Consider the following 25,898-nt stretch of genomic DNA (forward strand, 5'->3'; position numbering starts at 1 on the left):
ATTTTCCTCGCATTTGTCAAACAAATGAGAAAATCTTAATTTTCCTCGCATTTGACAAACAGATTGTTGTACTTGTTAAACTATGATTATCAAAAGAATTATAATTACTATATCCATGAACATTGTTGATAGTAGGCCAGAAGTTATAGCTCTATGTGTATTAAGTTAGTTCATTAATGCAATACTTTACCTATCATTTAGAACATATCAAGTATTAATTCTAGGATTCACTAACACAAATTTAATTCTCAATTTTAAAAGCTTCCACACTGCCTTGAAAGTTCTTGTAAATGTATTCATTGTCATATCTAACAAGTTTTTTTTATACATGTATAATCAACAATTATTTTTAACAGCAAAATAATTAACTAAAATAATAATAATATGATTATCACAACCTCTATTGATTAAAAAAATCACAACCATAAAATAATGCTAAAATTTGAAGGTAATATTTTGTAAAATAAAATGTACTTCAAGTACAAAAAAAGAAACAAAATACCTACCGGTAATACTTTCACAACCAAAAAAGAATACAGTAAAACACGCTTATAACGAAGTCCCAGGGACGGACAATTTAACTTCGTTATAAGCGTAATTCGTTATATCCGTCAAGTTTACAACATGAAATACAGACTTGGGGAATGAAATTCACTTCGCTGTAAGCATCAATTCATTATAAGCGTGTTCGCTATAACCGTGTTTTACTGTATTTCACTCCAGAAATATGCAACACATCTCACATAAAACTGGATAACAAAACTTGTATAAAGATAAATCTGTCCCCATCTTACTTTCAAAAAAACTCGTGGCATACTAGGCAAGTACCTATATTGAAAATATAGTTATGGTCTTCCACACTATAAAACCCTAAAGGTTTCTTCACAGTTGAATTAGATTCAAGCTAGGTATTATTATATCAGATAATCCTACAAATGTTTTTATCTGTGAAGTCAACATTTTAAATCTCATCAAATAGCACTTTTAATGATTGACAATAATGTTCCTGCTTCCAGCAGAGCCAAGCAATTGGAACTTCTTATCTAAACTACCTAAATACTGTATACTGTAGATTCCTTATTTTACGCGAGTACATAATTCCCCGATTCAATGATTTTCCATCAAATTGCGAGAACATAAAATTGCGAATGCCAAAATTTTATCATAGTTTCATGTAGTTGACATGTGTCCCATAATTAAGAGCGAGATTTTAGAATTCGCAAGAGGGGCTTCTCTCTTCTTCTTTTACGCGGATATTAATTCCTCGCGTTTAATTAGGAATTTACAGTAACAAACCAACAGTTACCCCAATATACATTAGGCAAAATATCATCTCCATTTTGAAGAGCTGAAAATCATTTGGCAGACCCATCCTCTTCCCAAAGTACAATACACGCAATTAATATGCAAATATATATATTTTATATTCAACAATATCAAAACAATTAAAATAAAAAGCATAACATTAATAAAACCAAAAAAAATGTTTGATGTAATTACGTGTACTATCAACATAAAAATAAAATAATCAACAAGTTCTCTATAAATATTTGACACATGGATTTCAGCTGCAATCTTCATGGATTAGATCATATAGCCGTTAAGATTTCATCTGTTAGGCCATTGGCTTCCGCTATTCTGTCCAAGTGCTTCCTGTAGGCGGTCATGTCTTCCATGAAGAAAGGAACCTGGGTATCTTGTAGCTCAGCGTAAGGGCGCAGTATATCGATATCTTGCCAGGCAATCTTCCCTAGTCGGATCAACAACTGGAAGTCTATATGTCTTCTGTGCTTCAACAACTGCAGAGCTCCATCCAGATAAACTTGATCTTTGCAAAATGCACCTGAAAATTCATGTCAACTGAAAATTAATTCTGACTTATCCAAGTTGTCCTAATTTACTTGACATGTGCAGCGCTACATGTTTTTTTGGAAATCCAGATAGTGCAGAGAGGAAAATAATAAATTTCTTATATTTTACTAGTTTTGTCATGCCATTATGTGCATGCATTGATTAATAATTACGTTGTCATAGAACATTTGAATAAAATGATTCAGAAGACTTTATTTTCTCCAAGAGAAACAAATTAATTTACCAAAAGTTATTTCCCTTTGGCTGCAATGTTGCATGCCTATCATACTGCAGAGCTCTAATCAATTGATGGTCTGGAACCAGTAAATTTTAGATTTGGGCCAGGGCTAGAGCACTGCTCTTTTGCTCAGTATTTTTTCCAGTCATTTCGCTATACTGTTATATTGGTCCAGTGTGGTGAAATAGTTGTAGTATAGTTGAAAGTCCAACAGTGTGCCATGACCGACTTAATGATAATTTCTAGCCCTGCATTCTAGCCAACTGTTTGTAATTATTGTTTCCTTATTTTAAACTTCATATATTGCATTCTTCTTTTCAGCATTTTGATTCCTAATAAATTTCTATTCATATTTAACATTTTTAACAATTCCTATTTCATGCGATTATAACATATGCAGTAATTAACTAACTAACTGACATATGTACCATTATATCTGTCAGTTGTCTACATTGTCAGTTTTGTCACCTCTCATATATATTAGTACAAGTTTTGATGTGCAAAAGGAATAAATACTCGCTTATAATCTTTTAATATGGATTTGCAATATGTATACCATGATGCATATAAATAAACAAGTACTGTTGGATTCAGAATTCCTGCTTAACATTTTGAATTTGTTGGTCAAATCCTACGTATCACACATACCGGTACCACACATACCGGTACAAATGATACAACATAGCAGCACAGGGAATAACTTGTTTAAAATCTATTGAATAAGTTTTAAACACTAAAACAAGAGATGTTTGTGAAACACTTATGACCCCCCTCCAAAGGAAACATCTGCAAAGAAAATGACCGGAAACTGCAAATAATTGGAATTTTTCTAAGTCCAAGGTGCATAACTCTGTCAAAAATTGCTCGATCATACCCAAAATAAAACTTGACCTAGATATTATTTAGATAAATCTGTTTTCCATATTTCATTTCAAAATGTGCAACCTCAAATAAGAAACTGAACGGAAACTACAGTACTAGTGAACCAACCAACCAAAAGAGAGACAGAATGACAGCAGCAAAGCAATATGCCCTCCCTTCTTCGAAGAGGGGCATAAATATAAGACAGTATGTACCTGGTCTTGAAGTATCTGTCTGGCCCCTTTTGGCTCGTATACAGTAATCCCAGCGGACGTTCGGATCTTGCACATACTGACCCAGATCTTTGAACACCTCTTTCAGAGACATTTGTGAGGCTTTGTAAACGGTGTAATACAACACTGCCGCCCGCCACAGACATGGGTCTTTACGGAACAGAACACTGTGTAGGGATGCAAGTCCCTCCTCTGTTGGGTTCATGGATCGTAGCCCCATGTCCTTCCGTACCTTACAGTTACTCCATGGTTGATATCTGTTGTTTACACTTCTCAAATGGTGCGTACCTGCCACGTACGATAAAGAAACAGTGTTACCTAATATATACATACACAATTACTTGTATATAAATTATTACTTTTTCTGAAGACTTACCATTTCAGAGATTCTCCTAATTATACATTTATATGCTAGCACCTAACACTGCAAATAAATCTTTTACAAGTGTTGTTGTGTGTGTGTCTGTGACGCAGTGTGTCTAAATTTATGATTATGATGTTTCTAGCTCACATGGAGCAGCATTTCTAAAAAATTTCGGATTAAAATTTAACAACATAAGTTAATGGTTTTCATTGTGATCTTTTTAATATTTGCTAGAACAGGCTGGATATCTACTACATAGACTTACATGAAAAGAGAATGCAGTCTCCCCAATAAAAATTGTTCTCTCTTTTCATCTTTTTTCTTATAAAAGTCACATGTATTTGATTGTGATTGTGTCAATAAAAGATGGAAATCCAATTCATTGTTTCTTTGCCTAATTAAATCTAGATTTTTTTTTTAATCCTTTAGTTAGATACCTCCAAATTTATTTTCGGCCCTAGTTGTTAAGTTTGAGATATTGAGGTTTGACTAACTCACCTAATTCATGGCGTAGTAGTCCCTCCACCCACATTTCTCTCAGGTTGACCGTCCTGACATTAAGCTGAGGTTTCCCCTTGTTTCTGGTCATTGATCCTCGGGACAGCAGCTCATCTGTCAGGTTCAGGATAATGTCATCCTCTAGCTCCTCACGCTTCAGGTACCTCTTGATGATATTCAATATCTGAGGTCTCCCTAAAACTTGTCCCCCTGTCTGCACCTCAAATTCCTCATAGGTTCCATATTTCTCTAGTGCATTTTCCATGATAAATATGGCCTGAAACATCCAAAAATTCCCAAGTTATTAAGTGCAAAACTAGCATACCTGATGTTTGGGTTGACTTAATATGACTGATTTACTTAAAAAAAAATTAAACCAGAAGACAAAAAATAAAATTTGTTACCTCATTTATAAAACGATCAGAGGGTTGACTACACTTTTCTAACACTTCAGGCTCAGCAGGAAACTTATACACAAAGTACGGATTATACAGAAAGTTGGCACGCATGAATCTCTCCTTCTCCGCTTTCTCGTTGTCTGGCTTTATGGCAGCTAAGAGTGGGAGTTTTTTCCTCCGCTCACAGGCGGTGGGGACACTGTTGACAGACAGAGCTGGCGGTGACCGATTTAAAGGAGTCAGTAACCGGGGACTAGGCGGGGTTCTACTGTAAATGAAGGGGAGTTTTGTGGAGCTCAAGCTGTCACATGTATTGGTTCTACTGAAGGACTTGTCCAATTTTAAGCCAATGTCTGATTTGGGTCGATCCAGCGACTTGATGGTGACAGTAACTTGCTGTGCCTTGTTTCTGGCATTCTTTTTCCGTTTCTTCTTCCTTCCTTTATCGTAATGAGAGTTCACAGGAGCAAAGAAGGAAGAATAGGAAGTGGATGTTGCAATCTCTTTCACCAATTTGGTAGGCATTTTTCAGGAATTTGATAAAACAATCTTCAAATCACTTGTCAATTTTCCACACTTTTTTCTGCAAGACACGTCATATCCAGGATTTTTACCTTTAATTCCAGTAATTTTCTTTCACTACAATCCTGAAAGATATAAAAATAATGATATATAAATTGATATACACTGCAGCATATTGATTTTAAAGGATATAGAGACACATGTACCGTAATTGACTTTGATTTACAATCAATAAAACATAAGAAACACGACTTCTTTAGCTTGTGTTGCCACTGTTATGGGGATACAGTCAAGTTGAAATAGAATAAAATCCAAACTTTTATTGATAGTAAATTTCTATTTAAATATTTACTAGGGCGCCACTCAGAATGCACATCAATAAAAGACCTAATGGAAAGCTTTACTAGTACATGTATTTGTATATACAAATCAAAGGCATCTTAGTTGATATAGTTAATCAAATAGTTTAAAAATAATGATTTATTTATATAACAACAGTTAGTAGCTTGTATTTCAGAAAATCTGTTGTGTTTACATAACAGCAATAATAAATACTCTAGGCTTATTCACTTACTTCTACATTTTCGGTAGTTAAATTAACAAAGGATTTTAAATCTACACTATTTAAATTCATTTCTAGACTTCTTATTCAATGAAGAAGTAATTGTTTGAAGAAATACTAATGAAAGGGTAACAATTGTATTTGGTTCAAGGTGATATTTGCTCTTTATAAAAAAGAAGAAACATTGTTATAGGCTCCCTTTTTTCAATCAGAGAATCCCCACACTTATGGCATTATAAATGGATAAATAAATTGACTGTTGAATAACTTATTTGGATCCTACATATTTACTCATTCTACTAAAATTTGTTAGTTTATAGAAGAAATATATGCACTGAATATGCCTTAAAAATGCCAAGAAAATACACCCAACTGTATTAATTTACATCCATGTGCATTTCCCCAAAATCACTTGTAAAACAACCTCAATCAATCTCACAGTACATGTACTGGCATCTATAAGTCTGCTATCAGGAATGTATGGAATATCATATATGTACTATACTCTGTCCTGAGTTTTTGCTTCCTCCATTTTTCTCTTGATTATATTTTGATAATCATTAATACCTTTAATTGTGCTCAAACTACGTTAAACCACTAATATGAAAAATGTCCAGATTATCTGTTTTGAAACTCCTCCTTTCCCTTACCGCTTCAGCTTTCAGTACACATCAAAAAATAGAAAGTCTGCCGGGATTTTGGTTTGCATCAGGCATAAAAAAACAGTAAAACTTTAAAAATTGCACGAGGTATTCCGAGAGAGTTCGGAATGTAGAAAATATGTAAACATATTCCGTTATAAATCTTTGAAAGTAATTTGTTTTCGGTCCTATGAACTTTTATGAGTGAAGAATAATATTTCTTTCACAGGTATGTGTAATTCTATTAAAATTATCAAAAAATGATGGAGGCAATAACTTGGGACAGACTATATATATAGTCATCATCTTTTTACTATATACTAGATTTTCTTGTTAAAAAGTTGCTTAAGGTGGTATGGGACACTTGACGATATATTAATGTGGAGAAAAGTAAACAATATCAAATTAAAATATGTTAAAATTTTATAAAGGTAAAAATTGTAAAAGCACCAGCGGATTTGAATTCATGACTGACAGATTTGTATGTAATGCTCTATAACCCACTGCGCTACGCTGTTAGGTAAGGATTTCAGGAAAGAAGAAACTCTAATTATAAAATTATTCTTGATTTCTATTGTTTTTTTTAATTTCCATCAGAAACACATCAAAATGGAGGCATCCCATATACCACCTTAAGTTACTCATTATTAAGATCAATTAATTCATTACTGACATTTAGGATTTAACGAGGCCGAGTACAGAACGAGTACGCACGCTTTCGCGCAGCATTTCATCTGTATTGTGACGTCATCTTTTTGCTTAGTTGACGCCATGGCGTGATAGTTTCAACTGCAGATATTCAGCGAAATTTGTTAAAAATAGCTCGTTTGATGTGTAAAACTAATGTTATATTGTGGAATAAACATAAATGTCTCGAAGTATAAGCTATATTTGGACTCGGGTCGAAAACGTGAAGAGGGTTCAGCAAGGCTAGCCCTCTGTCACGTTTTCATAACCCGCCTAAATATAGCTTAATTCATATATTTTAAGACAGTAACCATGTATTTTATATTAATGACCCTTAATATGTGATGTTATGTATTTATTTATTACTTAAATACGTCTGAATGTTTAAATAATACTATAAAGATTACCATTTCCGCCTTTGTCAAATAAAAAATAGCCATTATCTGACAAATCTGGGAAATTCGGCATACAAAAAACAACTTTGATAAGACCCCTGGAACAAACCAGGAGGTAAAAGTTTTTTTTTATTTGACCATTTGATGCCTTTTAGCAATAACTTTAATATGTAGAACAGAAAAAGAAATCCCTAGCGCAGAATTTTGTAAAAAATGTAAAAAATTGATATATTTCAAGCAAAATCCCATAGGGTCCTATGTTAAAAATTAACAAACTTTGAGATGACCCCCTAAACAAACGGTGTGGTAAATGTCTTATTTTTTTTATCTTAAAATAATAATTATATCAGTAGAAATTCATGTTAAAAATTTCATTCAAAAATCTAGGGCAGAACAAATTAGACCCGGCCTCGTTAATAGGAATATGCATGACCTATGCAAAATATTTCAAGCACACCTCCAGCATGTCATCATCATAGAGATAAATATATACTGTTAAATCATTAGAATTCGTGGTGGCTCAATTATCGTGGTATTCATGGGAAGCCCCCTCCCACGAATTTACATCCTCAACGAAAACTAATTATTAAAGATTAAGTTTACGTACTGAAACTGAAAACTGACGCATTCATGAAATTACATCCCCACAAATCAGCAAAAAACCCACAATCCACGAATATTGGCCCCCATGAAATTAAATGATTCCACAGTAAGCAAAGTTTTGAAGTGATTGCATAAAATCAATTAATCAAGACAAGATTTTTATCACTGACATAATAGATTGATTTGTAATCTTACTTCATGATATTCTGTACAAGTTTGCGAAGCATTAACAATCACACTAATAGCATTGCATTCTATTTAAAAAGTTCGTGACAATAGAATGGATTAATCCTTAACGAAAGGTTAACATTCTAGCACCTTAAATTAGTCTTAATAATTAAGGTGAAAATTATAGAGGCTTGCTTGCTGTACAAATATGTATCGAAAATAGAAATAAAGTATGATTGTCTTTCAATCCTTTTGAAAATATGGAAGAAACTTCTATACACATTTTTTTGTGGGGGGGGGGGGGGGGGGGGGTGGGTTAAAAGCGATATTAAACAGTTCAGTTTTAAAACGGTAATTGTGATATTATTTGTATAAATGATTTTCCAAATAAATGAATTCAAAGTTCCGATACAGAGAAAATTGTGTGTTAAAGTAGTACCAGAATTGATCTTTACAAAAAAGGGAAATATATGCAGTTTTTATGATAATATTGAGCATGTTGAGGAAAAGAAGAATAACTTTATCACATCAACATTATTGTAATTAGACGATAACAGATGATTTAATTGCTAAATATAAACATAAACTCAATGACAATTCATCTAACCTTGCAGTATTTGAAGACATGAATACACTACATGCTACACTTGAAAACCTGCAAAGTAGGCTATATCCCCCATGACGCTTAACCCTGGCAATAACCCGGAAGTGAATGACTAAAAATCAAACACATTCTACCGCGTAGGCTAAAAAAAGCGACATTAAAATAATGTCATAAACAGGAAATTTTTAATTGAAATTAAATAATTGAATTTTGCAAAGAATGATACATAAATGACAAAATTTAAACGTTTACAATAATTTTCCGGAACATAAACCCAACAGGATTGACTTGTATATTTTATCCAACATGGCAGCCTCCATTGGTTTTTTTTGATTTGTTTCAATGTTTGAGCAGAGACGTATATACGTCCCTGGTTTGAAATTCCGCCGTTGCAATCATCATTTTAGAATACCGGTGATCAGGAATGAGAAAAATCGAACTTTGATGTAGCACGGACAAACACAAACATATAGCACATCTTGAGAAAATTTATGGAGTAACCGTGCAGACAATAAAAAGAACTGAATGTAGCCACATCTTTTCGTCAGTTCATATTTTATACAACGATATTTCATCAAGACTCAAATGTTTCTTTTAATCAATATGTAGCCATGGGTTGGATTATTGTTCAGATACCAGAACTATTCTGTTTCCTTTTGCGAACCCGAAGACTTTTTCGCTTTTTCTTTTTATTCATTTGTTTGTTGCTTTATTGTGAATTCTTCCATTACTTCATTGTCTTGTTATTCTGCAAATGGCCAATATTAGACGTGGATACTCTACAAGCTCCGTCAAAATCAAACCCACTGAAAGTTATGATAATAGCTGACACTCACATACTTGGATGGAGAGAAGGACACTGGTTTGACAAGCTAAGAAGGTATGGGGAAACATTTGCCAATGACAGTTAACTGGCTACATTTCTTTCTCTAATCTTTCTATGGTTTTGTAACTTGTACCATCATATATCGGTATTTACACAGCTATATGAAAAGTGTATCAAAAACTAATAATTCCAAGATCATACGAGGGTTGTTCAGAAATTATTGAGACAACTCAGATATTTCCCTTTCTAAGCTGAAATCAACATTATCCTATGGATATTGATTCAGTATGACAGTATCATAAACATGTTGACTTTAGACTTCATGGTATCACATATCCTGGTACTAGATGTAGTATGTATAATAGTTTGTAATTAACAAAAGGTATCTATTAGCTGAAAAATATTTTCCTGCTCCAAGGCCTTACATGCCTTCATGTTGATATCATTGTTTTTGTATTGATATTAATAATTGCTATTACTATCATGTTGCTATATTATTGATATCATTAGTACATAATTTCATACAAAAGTGAGCATATGTTTTTGTCAGTATTGTCTTTCTTTGGCAAGTTATAAAAGATAATCTGATACATATTGCAAGAAATATCAGATCATTTTTGATATGGACTAAGCATTCCAGTGTCAGTCTACCTTACATACTTTATAAAAATGTTAAAGAGTGTAAAAAGCTGGATTATTGTTTCATTACTTGTTGCATGTAATGTATTTACAGAGAATGGCAAATGGAAAGGTCTTTCCAAACCAGCATGACTATACATAGGCCAGATGTAGTTTTTATATTAGGTAATTTGTATTGAGTTTCTATGTTATGTAATACTAATAGACAATAACCTCCCCTAAACTATTTCAAATATTAAAATGATTTTGGGTGTAAATCTTTATAAATGTAATTGTATAATGTTATATTCATATTAAAATATTTGCAGGTGATCTTCTAGATGAAGGGAAATGGTGTTCAAAAGCAGAGTTTAACTATCATGTCAAACGTTTTAAACAAATGTTTGCAACACCACCTGGTGTTGAAACTTATGCAGTCACTGGAAATCATGATGTAGGCTTCCATTACATGTAAGTAAATTTATTTGTAAAATAAAAGTCATACTGATAGAATTTTGTGTACATTTCATTTTGCCATGGATTGCACAAACTTTATATTGTCATACCATTGAGCAAATCTTGTTTCAATTAATATCGTGATGAATGCATGACATTGATTCAATTTTTATTTCACTGTATGCTAATGTGAACTTAATATGTACAATGCATTCATTCTCTTTCCAGGATGACAGAGCAGAAACACAAGAGATTTGAAGAAGCCTTTTCTGCACCCTCTGTACAGATGGTGGAAATTCAGGGCAACATTTTTGTCTTGTTGAACAGCATGGCATTAGAAGGGGATGGCTGTAATCTGTGCTCAGAAGCTGTTTCAAAGCTGGAAAAAATATCCCTTCAGCTTAAGTGTTCCCGGGTAAGAAATAAAAATTGTGATCTTTCCAGTTACCTTCCATAGTTCATGTGCTCTGTTACAAGGGGATACCATGCTGTGTATTGTTTTTGTTATAATTTATTGTTTGATTATATAGTGTTTATAAGAAGATTTATGAATTGATTGCAGTTTCATTTGAAGGATTTTATTTAAAGATGCTCATTTTTGACTTTCACTTGTTTTGTCAGGAGCAACTCACAAAAGAGAAATTGTCTCCTGCTTGCAAGAAAATAAGGAAGATTACTTACACTCAACCCATACTCATGCAGGTGATATAAATATTAATACATCAGCTAACAGGGGGTATTGGCTTACACATATTTATGTGTAGAGCAAGACAAAACATTGGCCTCTTTGCCTAGAAATGTGTATTCATATTCTCTAAACTGTGATTAAATACACTGTATTTTAAAATCTTCCCAAGAAGGTACTCATTCTATCGTTTTCTTAACCAATATTTATTCAGTTTAAATCGTACTTGACATTTGAAAGTGTAAACAAGCCTTCTTGTGTAAAAGCATTAGTATAGCAACAGTTACCAAGTAAATCAATTATATAAAATTTTGCTGTAACAGTAATTCTTTTTTGGGGTAGCATTTTCCCATGTTTCGATCATCAGATCACAACTGCTCAACGCCAGACGCAGCCCCTCCACAGGAGATCGATATTCCATTTCGTCCAAAGTTTGACTGTCTTTCTGAAGAAGCTACAAAGCAGGTACAACATGTGTTTGATTTCTGTAAAGCTACTGCAAACAAATTAAAATAGTAGTATATCCAAAAATTCATTTTTTGACCAATATTTATATCTATCATATGATTTGTTTTTTTCAATTTAAAAAACATTACATAGAGTATTTCCGGTCATATAAATTATAAACTACCGGTACAAAGAAATTTGTTAATTGAATTCCAAGATGTTGTTTTTTCTCTTTTTTGATTTGGACACCTTTGATTTTATTGGCAATGCATGCTTTTCAATATGTATATATGCAAACAATTATGAAATTGAAACATATATATATTATTGTAAAAATGATTCTGTAATATATATATTTCAATTTCACTATTGTTTGCATACTATTATCCTGTATGTATAGCTTGTTATGAGAATGAAGAATATTATTTCTTGACCAACTGTGTTTATTTAAAGAATATTAATGCTTTGCCATCCATTTTATCAGTCACTTTGATAGTTCAACATGTACATGTATAATATACAGACTGACTTTACTTTCATTATCTGCCACAGGTTTTTAAATGGGTCAATCCGAGACTTGTTGTAAGTGGTCATACCCACCATGGATGTCACCGTATCCATGACAACGGTGTACCAGAGTGGACAGTTGCCTCATTCAGTTGGAGAAACAAAAAGGGACCAAGTTTTCTTTTGGTTTGTTTATTTATATCTTGGGTTTCTGCTTTATCTGTGCATAGCAGTACTGCAAAAATGAGACAAATAGGAATACTGCTAACTTTTGGATTTGTTTGATCATTTAGTTGTGTACCTACCAGTACTTATCATTAGCATAAAATCTATGCTAACTTGTTGAAAAAGCATTTTCTGCTTTTTTGAATATCATACATGCAAAACACAGTACATTGAAAATTATATAAATCTATTAACTGTGCCTTCATAGATGTATAAGCAGATTTGTTTATAATGTATTCAATAATCAATCAAATACATGTACATGTAAATGTAATTGTAATTCTGGATGTTTTTCCTTTTCCTTTATTTTCAGGCAGTTGTATCACAGACAGACTTTAGTGTTAACCAATGCTTCCTTCCCAACGAAAACACAGTGTTTTCAGTCTACATCACTGGGTTCATTATAATCATTCTGTCGATGTTGTTACCAAGGAAACCTCATCATGTGACCAGCTGTGTTGACCTATCAGATAAATCAAGTTAACAGGAAATGGACTTCTGATTTCCTAAAATTGATTGCAAGTGTCTTCCTACAAGATGAAATTGTCTTTCAAATTCAATGTAGATATAATTCAATCATACATTATTATGTTTAATGAAAGTTTAGACTTATTGTCATGTATTTAAAAATTAAAAGAATGTTTATATAAAGAGCTGTACAGATTTTTTTAATGAAATAATCTATATATTTTTACATAATTTATACATGTGAAAGTATATTATGAATTTTTTGTTTGTAATTCATTAAAATGAGTAACATTAATTTGTAACCTTATATTTAGTTGAAAATCAATAAAAGCAGACATTTTTCTCAATAGACATGATAAAAAACTCCAACACACAACATAGACAACCAATACTCAATCTGGAGATATCTTAATTTACTATGCAATATACTACATCCACTAAGTATGATTCTCTCTATTTTCTCTGAAATTAATTGTTATTCATTGAACTAAAGAAACTGACGGGAATGAAAGCTAAAAAATCCAGTTCTAACAAGTTAACGATTGGTCGAAACCTCAGCAACCTAAGAAAATCGTGGACTGCACGAAATAATTATGATGACGTCAGACTCAAATACCCGTATTATTTAGACGACTTGGCTGTTTCTTTTATCTGACATACTGATGTACATGAACAATAATTTAGCTACTTTTACTAACTCTTTACGATCAGTACACCAATTTGCTAAAAGATGTAAAATTAAATGATTTTTTGATGGTTCATGCGGGTTATGAAGGTAGGGATCACTGCTGAAAAGAAATACATAACCCGCTAACACAGATTATGTATTTTTTCTGCAATGTCGCTACCTTCATATTCCGCACGCCATGAATCACAAAAGAAAGAATTTTATTGTTTAACATACCAATAACTATTGAATTGACATTGTTGCTTTCCTTCATATAAATAAGATCTATTTCATAAGTTTGAAGCAACTCGTAATAATTCCATAATGCCTGATAATGGCAAGTCGTTTATTTGTTATTTATCTCAAACAAAGGACCCTCTAATATTCAACGAGCAAGTGTTTATATATACAATTATATATATTAACACGTTCATGTTGACAATGCAAGCGTTGTGAAATACTGTCAATGTATTTTGTCTGCCTGGTGTTAGGAGGGGATACATATTCGAATTCTTATAATCAATTTAGACTTATTACATGCATGCAAATTCATTATATGCGCGGAACAACGGTTGCATGGGGGCGGACCCCGCTCAAAAATTCTTAAAATGACATAGTAAAGTTACCGACAATAGGTATTGGATCAAACCCCCAAATCCATCAATAGATAAAAAAAATCCTGGAAAAAAGAATGTGTTTCACGCATGCACAATGCATCATTTTTGGCTAAAGTACTACTATAATAGGCATATAGCCATCTTTTTTTTCTTTTGAGCTAGGTAAATAAATGATAACACCAGGCACAGAGAATCAGACATATTTTTCTTGAATTAGCATAGTAAAAAAATAAAATAAATTTTGAAGGACCCCCCCCCCCCCTTTTTTTTTTTGCTGTCGGGTAAGTCTGCCCCCGACCTTCCAAAAAACCACGATGCTACATGCCTGCATAAACACAATCCACACACAGGATTGGTTGAAGGTTATATCTAAATCTATCTTTAACGAAATTAAAAAAATATCTTATTCGAAGAAACTGTACAGAAAGTAAAAGAAATAAAACCGAAAGAACTTTGCACACATGCATGTCTATGGAAAATCCAAGGGGGACTTTTTATCCAATACAGCTCATAGCCTCATTCTATGTATAATACTCCGCTTGTGTTGGGTATGTGATACATATTACTCAGGTAAGTGTAATGACATATCAGTAAAATACACTGACATAAATTATACATATTTAGATAACTTTGTCCCCCCCCCCCCCTAAACCGTGATTTGACGTTTTGTAAATAATGATATAGTGATATCAGCTTTAATAGTAACCACGATGTAAAGCAATAATTGTTATATAAATTATATAAATTAATTCTAGTAAGAAGTATTTTGCTTTAAACATCCACTTCAAAGGTTATCTTATCAATTGTTATTGATTTTTTTGGAACGTTTTAAAATTAGCTTGTGGTTTTCCCTGTGCATATTCTTAGGCACAATTCATCAGGTTTCCTATTTATAGCTTTGTTAAAAGTTGTTTTATTTATACAGGATGTAAAGCACAAGCAGTTCGGAAACAACACAAGTCCCTGTTTAAAATATTAGCAGTAAGTATTTTTTGTAGATTTGCATGAGTATATAGTTAAAAGATGATGCTCTGTAACTGTTACTATTATTTTCTTTTTTTAAAAATCGATAATATCATTCAGTATAGCGAAAGTACGATCGAGACACAAGAAAATTAACAAATTACTAGCATCTGATTTGATTTCTCTTCATTTAGATGAGAGTTATATTTGAATGGAAATAAATTTTAAAAAAACCCACTGGTATATTAAGATATGGCGGACAGGCATCCCAAGCGTCAAAATGCGGGCAAGGGAAAGGGAAACCAGGGACGGGGGAGAGGTACTGGTAGGAGTTCTGGAGATCCGAGACGGAGGCAGCCAAGACAACCAGACCTGACAGAAAGAGGGGGAAATTCAAAGAAAGAGCTACATCAAAAGAATGAAAGGTTACTTACAAAACCAGGTCCAATATTTAATTTAACAGTCCACCAGCCGTTTAAAGAGGAAAATGAGTTTATGGCTTACTTGCGACAAAGAGAACTACCACCGGATCTGGACTTTGAGATTGACTCTTTTAAACCATCAGGATTTAGTACGTTAATTTCCATTCATTTTCCAAGCAATACTGCGTACAAAGACTTTATTACCTGGATTCGTGAAACCAGAAAAGTTGGATTTCTCACACATATTGAAAGAGTGGAAATCGCCAGAGCAAGTAAAGAATTTATTGAAAAAAATCTTCAGATCATTGAAGAAAAAAGTAATCATATCGTAGCTCTTCATCAAGAAAAAGTTCTGAAAACCAAAGAAGAACTATCCACTTTTTGTGGCACTGAACAAAATAAGAAAAAGACAAAATATATCCCTTTCCAAGAATATGAACGCAAAGAAATGCATAAAAATAAATTGGAAGAAAAGATTTCTGAATTGGAAGCGCAGCAAAGGGAATTTGAAAAGTCGGTTGCAAAAATCAAAAAGGAATTTGAAAAGCTCGAGGATCGCATGGTTAAACAAAAGGAAATCGACCAGTTACTTTTGGAATATGATATAGAGTATTCCCGACTTGAGCAAGCATTGCCAATATATGCACGTCGCACAGATATCGTCGAAACTGTCTTAGAAAACCAAGTATGTGTTCTTCTTGGCGAGACAGGGTCGGGAAAAAGTACACAATTGACCCAGTATCTTTTACAGTCCAAATTAGCCAAAGAGGGCCGGATTGTTTGCACACAACCAAGGAAAGTCGCAGCTGCAAGTCTTGCTCAACGTGTTGCCAGTGAGATGAAGTCAACAGTTGCTGACGTCATTGGTTATCAATGTGGAATTCAAACAAAAGTTTCAGCTGATACAAAGGTTGTGTATATGACTGACCATACACTCCTCAACGAATGTTTGAAAGACCAGTTAATGAAAGAGTACTCTTGCATCATAATCGACGAGGCACACGAGCGAAGCATATATACAGACATTTTGCTTGGAATGATAAAGAAATGCTTGCACCAAAGACCGAAATTGCGTGTCATTGTGACCTCTGCAACAATCAATCCTGACGTCTTTGTACAATATTTCAACGGTTGTCCGGTAATCAGGGTTTCAGGTAGAATGTATCCTGTCGATATTATTTGGAATTCATATTCTGAAGAAGATTTGGAAGATTTTGAAAGAAAAGCAGTTGAGAAAACATTGGAGATTCATGATAAGGAACCACCTGGTGACATTCTTCTTTTTTTAACAGGGCAGTTGGAAATCGAGCGATGCATCGAGACACTGCAGTGGGAACTGAAAGATAGATCGGATCATTGCATTTTACCATTACATGGAAAACTCCAAACAGAAGAACAGAACAAGATTTTTAAAGAAACACCTCAAGGGAAAAGAAAAATTGTTATTTCAACCAATGTGGCAGAGACTTCTGTCACAATTCCTGGAGTAAAGTACGTTGTTGACACGGGACTTGCCAAGGAAATGCGTTATGATCCTGATAAAAAAGTAAATTCATTAAAAGTGGTTAAAATAACCAAAAGCTCTGCTGATCAAAGAAAAGGAAGAGCTGGAAGAACTTCCCCAGGCAAATGTTTTCGGTTTTACTCCATAGAAGATTACAACAATATGACTGCAGCGTCAGTTCCTGAAATTCTTAGAATTCACATAGGCCACGCCATTCTTAAATTATTACAACTTGACGTAAATCCCATTGCCTTTGATTTCGTAGAACCACCTCCAAACAATTCTATGGAAACAGCTTATCAGCAATTGGTAATGTTAGGGGCAGTCAAGGAAGGGAAAATTACTAATCTTGGAAAATGGATTGCAAAGCTTCCTTTGGATCCGAACTTGGGAGTCCTTGTTTATAATGCTATTCAAAAGAAAATTGGGTTGGAAGCAATAATTATTGCGGCATCGTGCACAGTGAGTGGAAATCTTTTCTACAGAGCAGGAACACAGGAACAGAAAGATACGAGCGATAAACTCAAAATACAATTTTGTCACAGCAAAGGAGATCATTTCACGTTTCTTAACGTCTTTAAACGTTGGCATTACGTAGAAGAAAAAGAAAAAAGACAGTGGTGCTTAAATAACTCGATAAACGGAAGGGCTATTCGAAACATTCGAGATACGGTCAACGAAATCAAATTTATTCTTAATAAAGAAATGAAAATACCAATCAAATTTGAACTGAAAGATATTACTAGTAATGAGGAAACGTTACAAAAACTTTTATTCAAAGCTTTTCAAGCAAATCTCTGTTACTTTCTCGGACACGAAAAAGCTGGTTACCATTTTATTGACAAAAATCAACAAATGATTATTCATCCGTCGGCATCTTTTCAATCTCTTGCATTGTATCCAAAATGGGTAATTATAGAGAAAGTTTTGAACACTTCACGAGAATATGCTGTAAATATAACGGAAGTGAATGAAAAAGATGTCGATGAAGCTTTAGAGAAAGGAGAACTAGAATTTGATATCACCGATATTAAGAGGAAACGTCTACAACAAATTCATAAAGAATATGTGGGACAACAACTCCAAAGACAATTTGTTGGTCCAAGATGGAAGCATGCAAAAGACGTTGAGAAGAAATTGAAGACTGAAAACAAAGATTCAGTATTTGTCATTGACGCTGATAGAGACAAAGGGGAAGTTGCGATATATGCACCAGAAGATAAAGTTAACGCCTCAAAGGAGGCACTGAAAAATTCACTGGATCCCATAAGGGAGAAAATACGAAACGAAACGAAAAACATCCCCATTTTCCCAAGATGTTATAATGTTAAAGTATTAATAGGACCAGGTGGGGAAATAAAAGACTTATTGTCAGAAAATGATTTTAATTCCGTTTTTGTTTATTGCTCGGACAATGAATTCGATTGTGATGAAGAAATGTTAGATTGGCTGAATCAGTTTGGTGAGATTGACGAGTTTGTAAAAAAGTCCCCTGCTAATAAAAATAAGAGGTATAGAGGAGAAGTTATTTTTAAAAGTAGTAGTTCTGCGAAAAAGGCAGTTGCAGCTACGCGCGAAAAAACATCAAAACTTCAAGCAAAGCCACCTTTTTGGAAAATCGATGACTCGGGCTTATTTAAAGCCAAACTTCAGTGGTGTCGGAGAAAACCGCAACCGTACGGGTTTGTTCAGATTAAAAACGAAGACACATTGAACACAATTTTGACACTTTGTTCCATGGTTAAAGTGTCAGTGGGTGGAACGCAAGTTAGGATCAGTCAAAGTAGGGAAAAGATCGACGAATTATATGTTCAAGGCATCAATGATCTAGTCAACGAAGATATTTTGCGAGAGGGAATACTTGAAGCTTTTAATATATCAGATGAAGACGTCGGAAGAACTTTTATACCGCGGAAAAGAATATTTACAACTCCAGACATCCTGGATATTCACAGAAGACGTTTAGAACAACAAATTGGTCAATATGTGGATAAAGAGAAGTTCCGAATTTTTCTCCGCGACCCTGGTCCTCGTGACTTTGATTTTACTGGGTATGTCACCTTCAACGACCCAGAGGAAGGTAACGAAACCTGCACAAAACTTCACAATAAAATTACCGTAGGTGATAACGTTGTCTCTGTAATTCCGGAGGTCCATTCACGTTTGTACGTTTTGGAGCGTGTGTTTAAACGTGTTGAAAAGGAAATCAAAGATTTTTGCGGTAAAACAAGAAAAGAAGATAGAGTGACAATTGATATAAAACAAAATTCGACTGGAAATTATATTCTAGGGATAGATGCAGACAATGTTGACAAGATGATAAAAACAAGATATGATATTCAAAGTCTCCTTCAAGGTCAAACTTTAGATATGGAGGCTATTCCATCGCTGAGACGCATGTTTTCATGGGAAGGTAGAAGTAAAATTGATAAAATCATGGGAAAGACCCACACCCTGATAATTCTAAATGACAGAAATACGTCAATCTCCATCCATGGTAAAGAATCCGATCGCTCATTGGCTATTGAAAAAATTGAAAAGCACATCAATAAGCTGGTTTCCTCAAGGTCACGGGTAGTTGACCTTAAAGGCGAGCTGCAACCGCCAGGTTTGATGAAAAGAATAATTCAAATGCATGGTATAAATTTACAAGGATTGAAGAATAGTACACATCTTGTAAGTGTAGAACTTGATCACAGAAAACATAGAATAAAGCTTCTTGGATCGGAAGATGCCTTAGAAGTGGCAGTGAAGGACATTGAAGACATAACAAAAACTTTATTGAAAGCGAATCAAAACAATATGCCATCGAGTGATCCAGAGTGCGGAGTTTGCCTCAGTGTGGTTAGCGAAAGTAACTTATATAGACTAGAATCATGTGGACATCCGTATTGCAGAGAATGTGTAAAACTGCATCTCGATTCGGTACTGAGTACCAAAGATTTCCCTCTCCGATGCTGTCATAAAGGCTGTGAAATGCTATGGACATGGAGTGATATCAACAATATGAAAAACTTTGGATTTTGCACGTTGCAAACCTTGATAAATGCATCCGTTTCTTGTTATGTAGCAAAGAACCCAGACAAAGCAAAATATTGCATCACACCTGATTGCCAAATGGTCTACAAAGTATGCACGGAAGGAGGAAGTAGGTTTGTTTGCTTACTTTGTCAAGCAGTGATATGTAGTAGATGCCATGTAGAGTACCATACAGGTCAATCTTGTACAGTGTACGAAAGAAAGAAGCAAATTGACGAGCATGGGCTTCAAGAATGGCTGGACCGTGATCGCCTAAATCGTGATCTCTGCCCGAAGTGTTACGTGTTAATCGAAAAACATGGTGGCTGTCTGCATATGCATTGCACAAAATGTAATATTCACATCTGTTGGTTGTGTAAGGCTATTTTTGAATCTAGTAATGAGTGCTATGCCCATATGTTGGAGAATCATGGGACTTTTATGTGATTTTAGCGTGTTGTTCTATCGATTGACACATCAGATAGATTTGCGGGAAATTGTCATGAATGAGAAAATGTGTTTTCCTTGGAGACACGTTTTAGTAAAGATTTACACCGATTTTTAAGGTTTTACTGTGAATTGTTTTCATGTATTTAAAAAAATGGGTTTTAAATTTGTTTTGCCAATACCGTGTCTACTTTTTGATTTACTTTTTAACCACATTTTTACACTGAATTTTATCCATAGCAACTGTCAATTTTAATTTATTTTTATTTGTTAAGTGGAACGTTACGGTATATCATATTCTGTATTGTTTAACAGCTCTATTCTATAATGAAGTTTTCAGATGATACACCATGTATATTATGGGTTGAAGTATGTTTTTTTCGTAGTTAAATATAAATGTTAATCCTGGTGTTATCAACTTTTTTTACTCTGTGTTGTTTACTATTTTAATTGTTTCCTGTACCTCATGAAATATTTTATACTTTCTTTATTCTAGACAGTGTATTTTTTGACATTTGTTTTAAATTACATCTATCGATTAATGGTTTATGTAAATTTAACCTTTTTGTACTTTGTTATTGCATTAGAAGTCTTAACTTGTAGCATGTTGCACTCGAACTTTTCAGGAAAAAACACACTCTAGGTCAATTTCGAAAGGATTGACCCATTAATTTTTTTTTTTCGTGTCGATCCTGACAATAATAATTCCACTGATTTGTATATATTGATGACCTATCTAGATCGCATACATTTTTTCCTGCTTCATCGCGATAGACCTTTCACTTTTGGTTTAGTGTCTTGAACATTCTTGGCTATTTCTATGAACTTATTCTGTTCGTTTTTTCATAATATTGAATATATCGTGTACCCAACTGCACTTTTCTTGCTCTGTTGTTCACCATGATGTAATTTTCTTGTGAATTGATAAATAAAACATTAAAAAAAACTATATTCCTATTGTTTCTTCAAGGCGTTGCTGACTTAATTATGTCTAGTGTCCAGTTAAATCATATGGAAACTCAATCGTAACTACTCGGCCATTTCCTTTGGCGAAAAAAAATTATTTTTCGCCAGCGGAAATGGCCGAGTAGTTACGATTGATGAAAACTAAGTACATGTAAATCTTGCTTTGATTACATGAGCAAGACGTTCATTGAGGAAACGATCTCAATAAATGAATATTTTTTATGCCTTAAACTAAGGTTCTACACTAAATTTTTGTCCGCCGACTGTATCATTAAAGACTAGATGCATTGTGGCAACGCACTTTGAAATTTTTTTTTAAAGTGTGTTAAATTTTTGACAAAATCAACGCACTTTGAAATTTTTTTTTCAAAGTGCGTTAAATTTTGGACCAAGTTAACTCACTTTGAATTTTTTTTCAAAGTGCGTTTTGAACGTACCGACACTCTTAAATAATTTTTCTCAACGAAATTTTTCCATAAATATAATACATAAGCATTTCCAAGAGAAACACTTTTATAAAGTTTGCCCAACTTTGAGCTTTGTTGCTACAAGTAATTTACCCAATACAAGTAACTAAATCCAAAATCTTCCAATGAGTCCAAGTTCATTTGCAATGAAATAGAACAACAGATTACGTTAAAGGTCGTTTATTCAATGAACCCAATTTGTATTGTATTAATTGAAAACAATAAATTAAAGAAGAAAAAAACCATTGAATAAATGACAAATTAATTTGCAAAGATGGGGTTAAAAACCGCTAACTCACAATAATTCAAATATACTCAATGAAAGTTAGAATAAAAAACAAATTACTTTGCAAAGGTGGGGTTAAAAACCGCCAACTCACAATAATTCAAAATCAATGAAAGTTAAAACAACATTTGACTATGTATAATGTGCGTGCATATGTAAAAGGTGTAGGTGGGTGGGTAAAACAAAGTTCATGGAAAAATTTACACCCAGCAGCAAAATCAGAGAAAATAAGAATGAGAGAATTTACATGTGCCAGGTTCTGATAAGGCAATAATGTATTACAAAAGATGATTGGATGCTGAACATTGCATGATTGATTGATCCAAGATGTTTAACAATCTTGAAACTACCCCCCATCCCCCCCAGTGAACCTGTTGTGCACAAATGCAAATTACCATCTGTAACATGACAAAGTATTTTGACCATGGTTGTTAATGAGCACCCCCTTACAAACACACAAACATTATTTTACAAGCTTGACTTACAAAGAGATATTAATAAAACACACACAAGTACATTATTACAAAATTTGCTGCCAAAAATGATTTTATTTACAATAAAATTAGTTTTTTGTCAACCAAATTTTTCCATAAATATAATACATAAGCATTTCCAAGAGAAACACTTTTATTAATTTTGCCCAACTTTGAGCTTTGTTGCTACAAGTAATTTACCCAATACAAGTAACTAACACAAATTCTGGAACTGAATTTTTGATTGTATGATGATTTGTTAACACTCGTGAATCTAATTTACCGTATTTAAAACGGGGATGTGGATGGTGTGGGGGTTAACCAAAGATACAGGTCAAATACCAGTGCATCATTTAACTGATTACAAGAAGGTCCCCTTCCCCTCATATTTCCTTTCAAAACATATGATATTCAGCAACTTTGAATAAACATTTTAGATCGGAAAAAGAAATATGCTCTGTATAAGTACATGCAGTGTTATTGAAAAAACAAGCTGGCCGAACAATAATTTCTCCATTGGTATGTTAAAGATTCTATGTGTTTCAACAGTTACTCTCTTTTCGTATTCTAATCAAATATAAATCACTTCAATAAAAGAATATTAACATTAACGAACATTCAGTTATTATAAACTTAAAAACAAGCATTAGGATGTGGGTTAATTTTCTCGCACTGATCTTCTAAAAGATCATGTAGTTTTTGATAAACAGAACTAAGGCATCCTTTTTTCACGTCATATTTGCATTAAGCCAGTTGAAATATATTGTACATTGATCTCCATTATTCATATATATACTAGTATATAAATCATATTCATTCGGGCATAGCCCAATATACCAGATAAGAGGTATAAATTTGCTGCATATTAAAAAAAAAGGGAAAATGCAGTTGCTAAGTGATGAAGTTTATGTCATATTTGGAAAATTCAAACCTCCCGAATATTTTTTTTCTGTGTAAATTGTCGATATTGTACATGTCTTATGAGAAAAGAAAAAAAAATTATCATCTAGAAAATATTTATCAAGTTAGCTGAGAATGCAATGAGTTATTTTATAACTATATCACATTAAGATAAACAAGGTTAAAACAATCATTTATTATATATAAAACTATCAACTATTTTCACAAAACCGTGAACATTTTTATCAAAGTGCGTTAATATCGACGATATAATTTTTTTTTTTCAAAGTGCGTTGACTTGGTCCCAAAATTAACGCACTTTGAATTTTTTTTTTAAAGTGCGTAATTTTTCAAAGTGCGTTGTAACAATGCATGTATATTTTGGTAATTCGGTAATTGATAAAGAAACTTTATTAATGCTATGTAAAAATATTCGTATTCATATCGACAATTAACTTCATCAGGTTGATTTAAAAAATGCCTGTTTGGAGTCATGTAAATTAGTTCATACTATAGTAAATGAAAATAAATTTGAGGCTTTGTATAATTTTTTCAAAGTCAAATACTATGCGAACTCAGTCTGACATTTTGAAAAAGACATAGTTTTTTTTAAACAATTGAAGGTCGAATATATTTGTGATTAAGTTGTCTTTCATGCAAAAACATATTGTTAGAATGATTCAAAATATAGCTATTAAAGATCGTTTTTAAAATTACAACGTGTCCGTAAATATAATTTTTCTCAAATATGAAGAGTGTCTGTCTTACGATTTTTGTCTTTCGTGATACCATACGCATAGCCCCCTAACTCCGTAACTACCCTAACTCCGTCACTTTTGGGAAACTCCTCGTCGTTTGAAATAAAGTACGATAATGACGTCATTTTTTACATGTCAAAAATCTTTAATCAATTGTCAACAATTTGCAACGGTTAAATTTAAGAATGTGTCAAAAAATAACAGAATTAAACCTTGTTCATTTTATGCACCATTAATTGAGTGAAATCAGCTAAAACTTTTTTACGGGTGCACTAAAATATCGATATTTCTGACATGCGGGCCCATTCGATCATTTACGGTCGTCAACCATTTTAAGAGAGGTCAAGATGAAACATTTCACATGTAATACATTTTTGATTAAGGTAATTAATACATTTTTTTCAGTCCGCAATAGCCTTTATGCACTATACTTGATTATAACGTCAAATCGCTCATGCCGATACTTTTGCCTTATACAGGGTATAGATATATCCGGTATATCTCTATTTAGAATATGGTACATTTCTAAAAATGTAATAAATAAATAATAATAAGTAATATATTAATTAATGATATAAAATATTTGAAATATGTAATGACAGAAATCAAACGGCATCCATACATTCTGAAAAGGCCATTGTGATTGTTGTTACATGGACCAATTTTTTATTCTGGTGATCATTTCATTTCGATGAAATGATATACAATTTAAATTGTATACACCGATTTTACTTATTATAACTTGGCCTAGATACAAGTTGAGTTTAAACTATATTGTTAATGTGTCTTCATTCCCTGCCATATCATAGAGCATGTGGGTGACGGAGTCAGGTTCATAAGATATCATAGGCATGCGTGATAAACGTCGTATTCAGAGGGCTTATTTGAATTAAACTAAAAATATTTTTGTCAATAAATTTATAAATTATATTGTTTCAGATTATATTTAGTGATTGCAAATGATAAAAACCACAAAAAATAATTTACAGAGAAACGCGGGAGGTTTTCTGCTTATGGTGACGAAGTTTGGGTACTCGGGGATATATCGCATAGCACCCTAACTCCGTCACTACCCTAACTCCGTCACTTTCGGGAAACTCCTCGCCGTTTGAAATCAAGTGCGATTATGACGTCATTTTTTGCATGTCAAAAATCCTCAATCAAATGTCAACAATTTACAACGTTTAAATTTAAGAATGTGTTCAAATATAACAAAATTACACCCTGTTCATTTTATGCACCAATAATTGTGTGAAATCAGCTAACACCTTTTTACGGGTGCACTAAAATAACGATATTTCTGACATGCGCGCCTATTTGATTATTTACTGTGGTCAGTCATTTTAAGAGAGGTCAAAATGAAACATTCACATGTAATTTATTTTTTATTAAGGTAATTAATACATTTTTTTCAGTCCTCAATAGCCTTTATGCACTACACTAATGATAACGTCAAATCGCTCATGCCGTAATTTTTGCCTTATACAGGGTTACAGATATATACGGTGTGTCGGTAGTTATAGAATACGCTACATTTATTAAAAATGTAATAA

At 33.2% G+C, this 25,898-nt stretch overlaps 3 protein-coding genes across 4 annotated transcripts; 2 read left to right on the forward strand and 1 right to left on the reverse strand.

The window, feature by feature from the left end:
• Nucleotides 1-528: 528 nt before the first annotated feature.
• LOC128189263 (putative tyrosine carboxypeptidase MATCAP2) lies at nucleotides 529-8,718 on the reverse strand. Its single transcript, XM_052860816.1, has 5 exons — nucleotides 8,629-8,718; nucleotides 4,450-5,090; nucleotides 4,046-4,322; nucleotides 3,166-3,471; nucleotides 529-1,843 (listed from the first exon to the last, which is right to left on the reverse strand). Exons 2-5 carry the CDS (start codon nucleotides 4,966-4,968, stop codon nucleotides 1,590-1,592), a joined length of 1,356 nt encoding a protein of 451 aa, XP_052716776.1. The 5' UTR covers nucleotides 4,969-5,090; nucleotides 8,629-8,718; the 3' UTR covers nucleotides 529-1,589.
• Nucleotides 8,719-8,925: 207 nt separating this feature from the next.
• On the forward strand, nucleotides 8,926-13,149 carry LOC128188693 (metallophosphoesterase 1-like). Its single transcript, XM_052859905.1, has 8 exons — nucleotides 8,926-9,505; nucleotides 10,185-10,255; nucleotides 10,399-10,540; nucleotides 10,754-10,940; nucleotides 11,147-11,227; nucleotides 11,553-11,675; nucleotides 12,210-12,350; nucleotides 12,703-13,149. Exons 1-8 carry the CDS (start codon nucleotides 9,237-9,239, stop codon nucleotides 12,871-12,873), a joined length of 1,185 nt encoding a protein of 394 aa, XP_052715865.1. The 5' UTR covers nucleotides 8,926-9,236; the 3' UTR covers nucleotides 12,874-13,149.
• A 1,465-nt stretch (nucleotides 13,150-14,614) lies between these two features.
• On the forward strand, nucleotides 14,615-21,444 carry LOC128188841 (uncharacterized). Of its 2 annotated transcripts, XM_052860126.1 has the most exons (3): nucleotides 14,615-14,689; nucleotides 15,067-15,122; nucleotides 15,355-21,444. In XM_052860126.1, exon 3 carries the CDS (start codon nucleotides 15,357-15,359, stop codon nucleotides 20,493-20,495), a length of 5,139 nt encoding a protein of 1,712 aa, XP_052716086.1. In that variant the 5' UTR covers nucleotides 14,615-14,689; nucleotides 15,067-15,122; nucleotides 15,355-15,356; the 3' UTR covers nucleotides 20,496-21,444. The 2 variants fall into 2 exon arrangements, with proteins under 2 accessions (XP_052716086.1, XP_052716087.1); XM_052860127.1 differs by lacking the exon at nucleotides 14,615-14,689 and having other exon boundaries at nucleotides 15,299-21,444.
• Nucleotides 21,445-25,898: the final 4,454 nt, after the last annotated feature.

Source organism: Crassostrea angulata, chromosome 6 (assembly GCF_025612915.1).
Source record: "Crassostrea angulata isolate pt1a10 chromosome 6, ASM2561291v2, whole genome shotgun sequence".
NCBI lineage: Eukaryota > Metazoa > Mollusca > Bivalvia > Ostreida > Ostreidae > Magallana > Magallana angulata.

Coding starts and splice junctions, on each gene's coding strand:
- LOC128188693 (XM_052859905.1), top strand. CDS start 9,237: ATGGGTTGGATTATTGTTCAGATACCAGAACTATTCTGTTTCCTTTTG. Junction 10,256..10,398: donor AGATGTAGTTTTTATATTAG/GTAATTTGTATT, acceptor AAATATTTGCAG/GTGATCTTCTAGATGAAGGG. Junction 10,941..11,146: donor TTCAGCTTAAGTGTTCCCGG/GTAAGAAATAAA, acceptor TTGTTTTGTCAG/GAGCAACTCACAAAAGAGAA.
- LOC128189263 (XM_052860816.1), bottom strand. CDS start 4,968: ATGCCTACCAAATTGGTGAAAGAGATTGCAACATCCACTTCCTATTCT. Junction 3,472..4,045: donor ACTACTACGCCATGAATTAG/GTGAGTTAGTCA, acceptor CGTACGTGGCAG/GTACGCACCATTTGAGAAGT. Junction 1,844..3,165: donor GACAGATACTTCAAGACCAG/GTACATACTGTC, acceptor ATGAATTTTCAG/GTGCATTTTGCAAAGATCAA.
- LOC128188841 (XM_052860126.1), top strand. CDS start 15,357: ATGGCGGACAGGCATCCCAAGCGTCAAAATGCGGGCAAGGGAAAGGGA.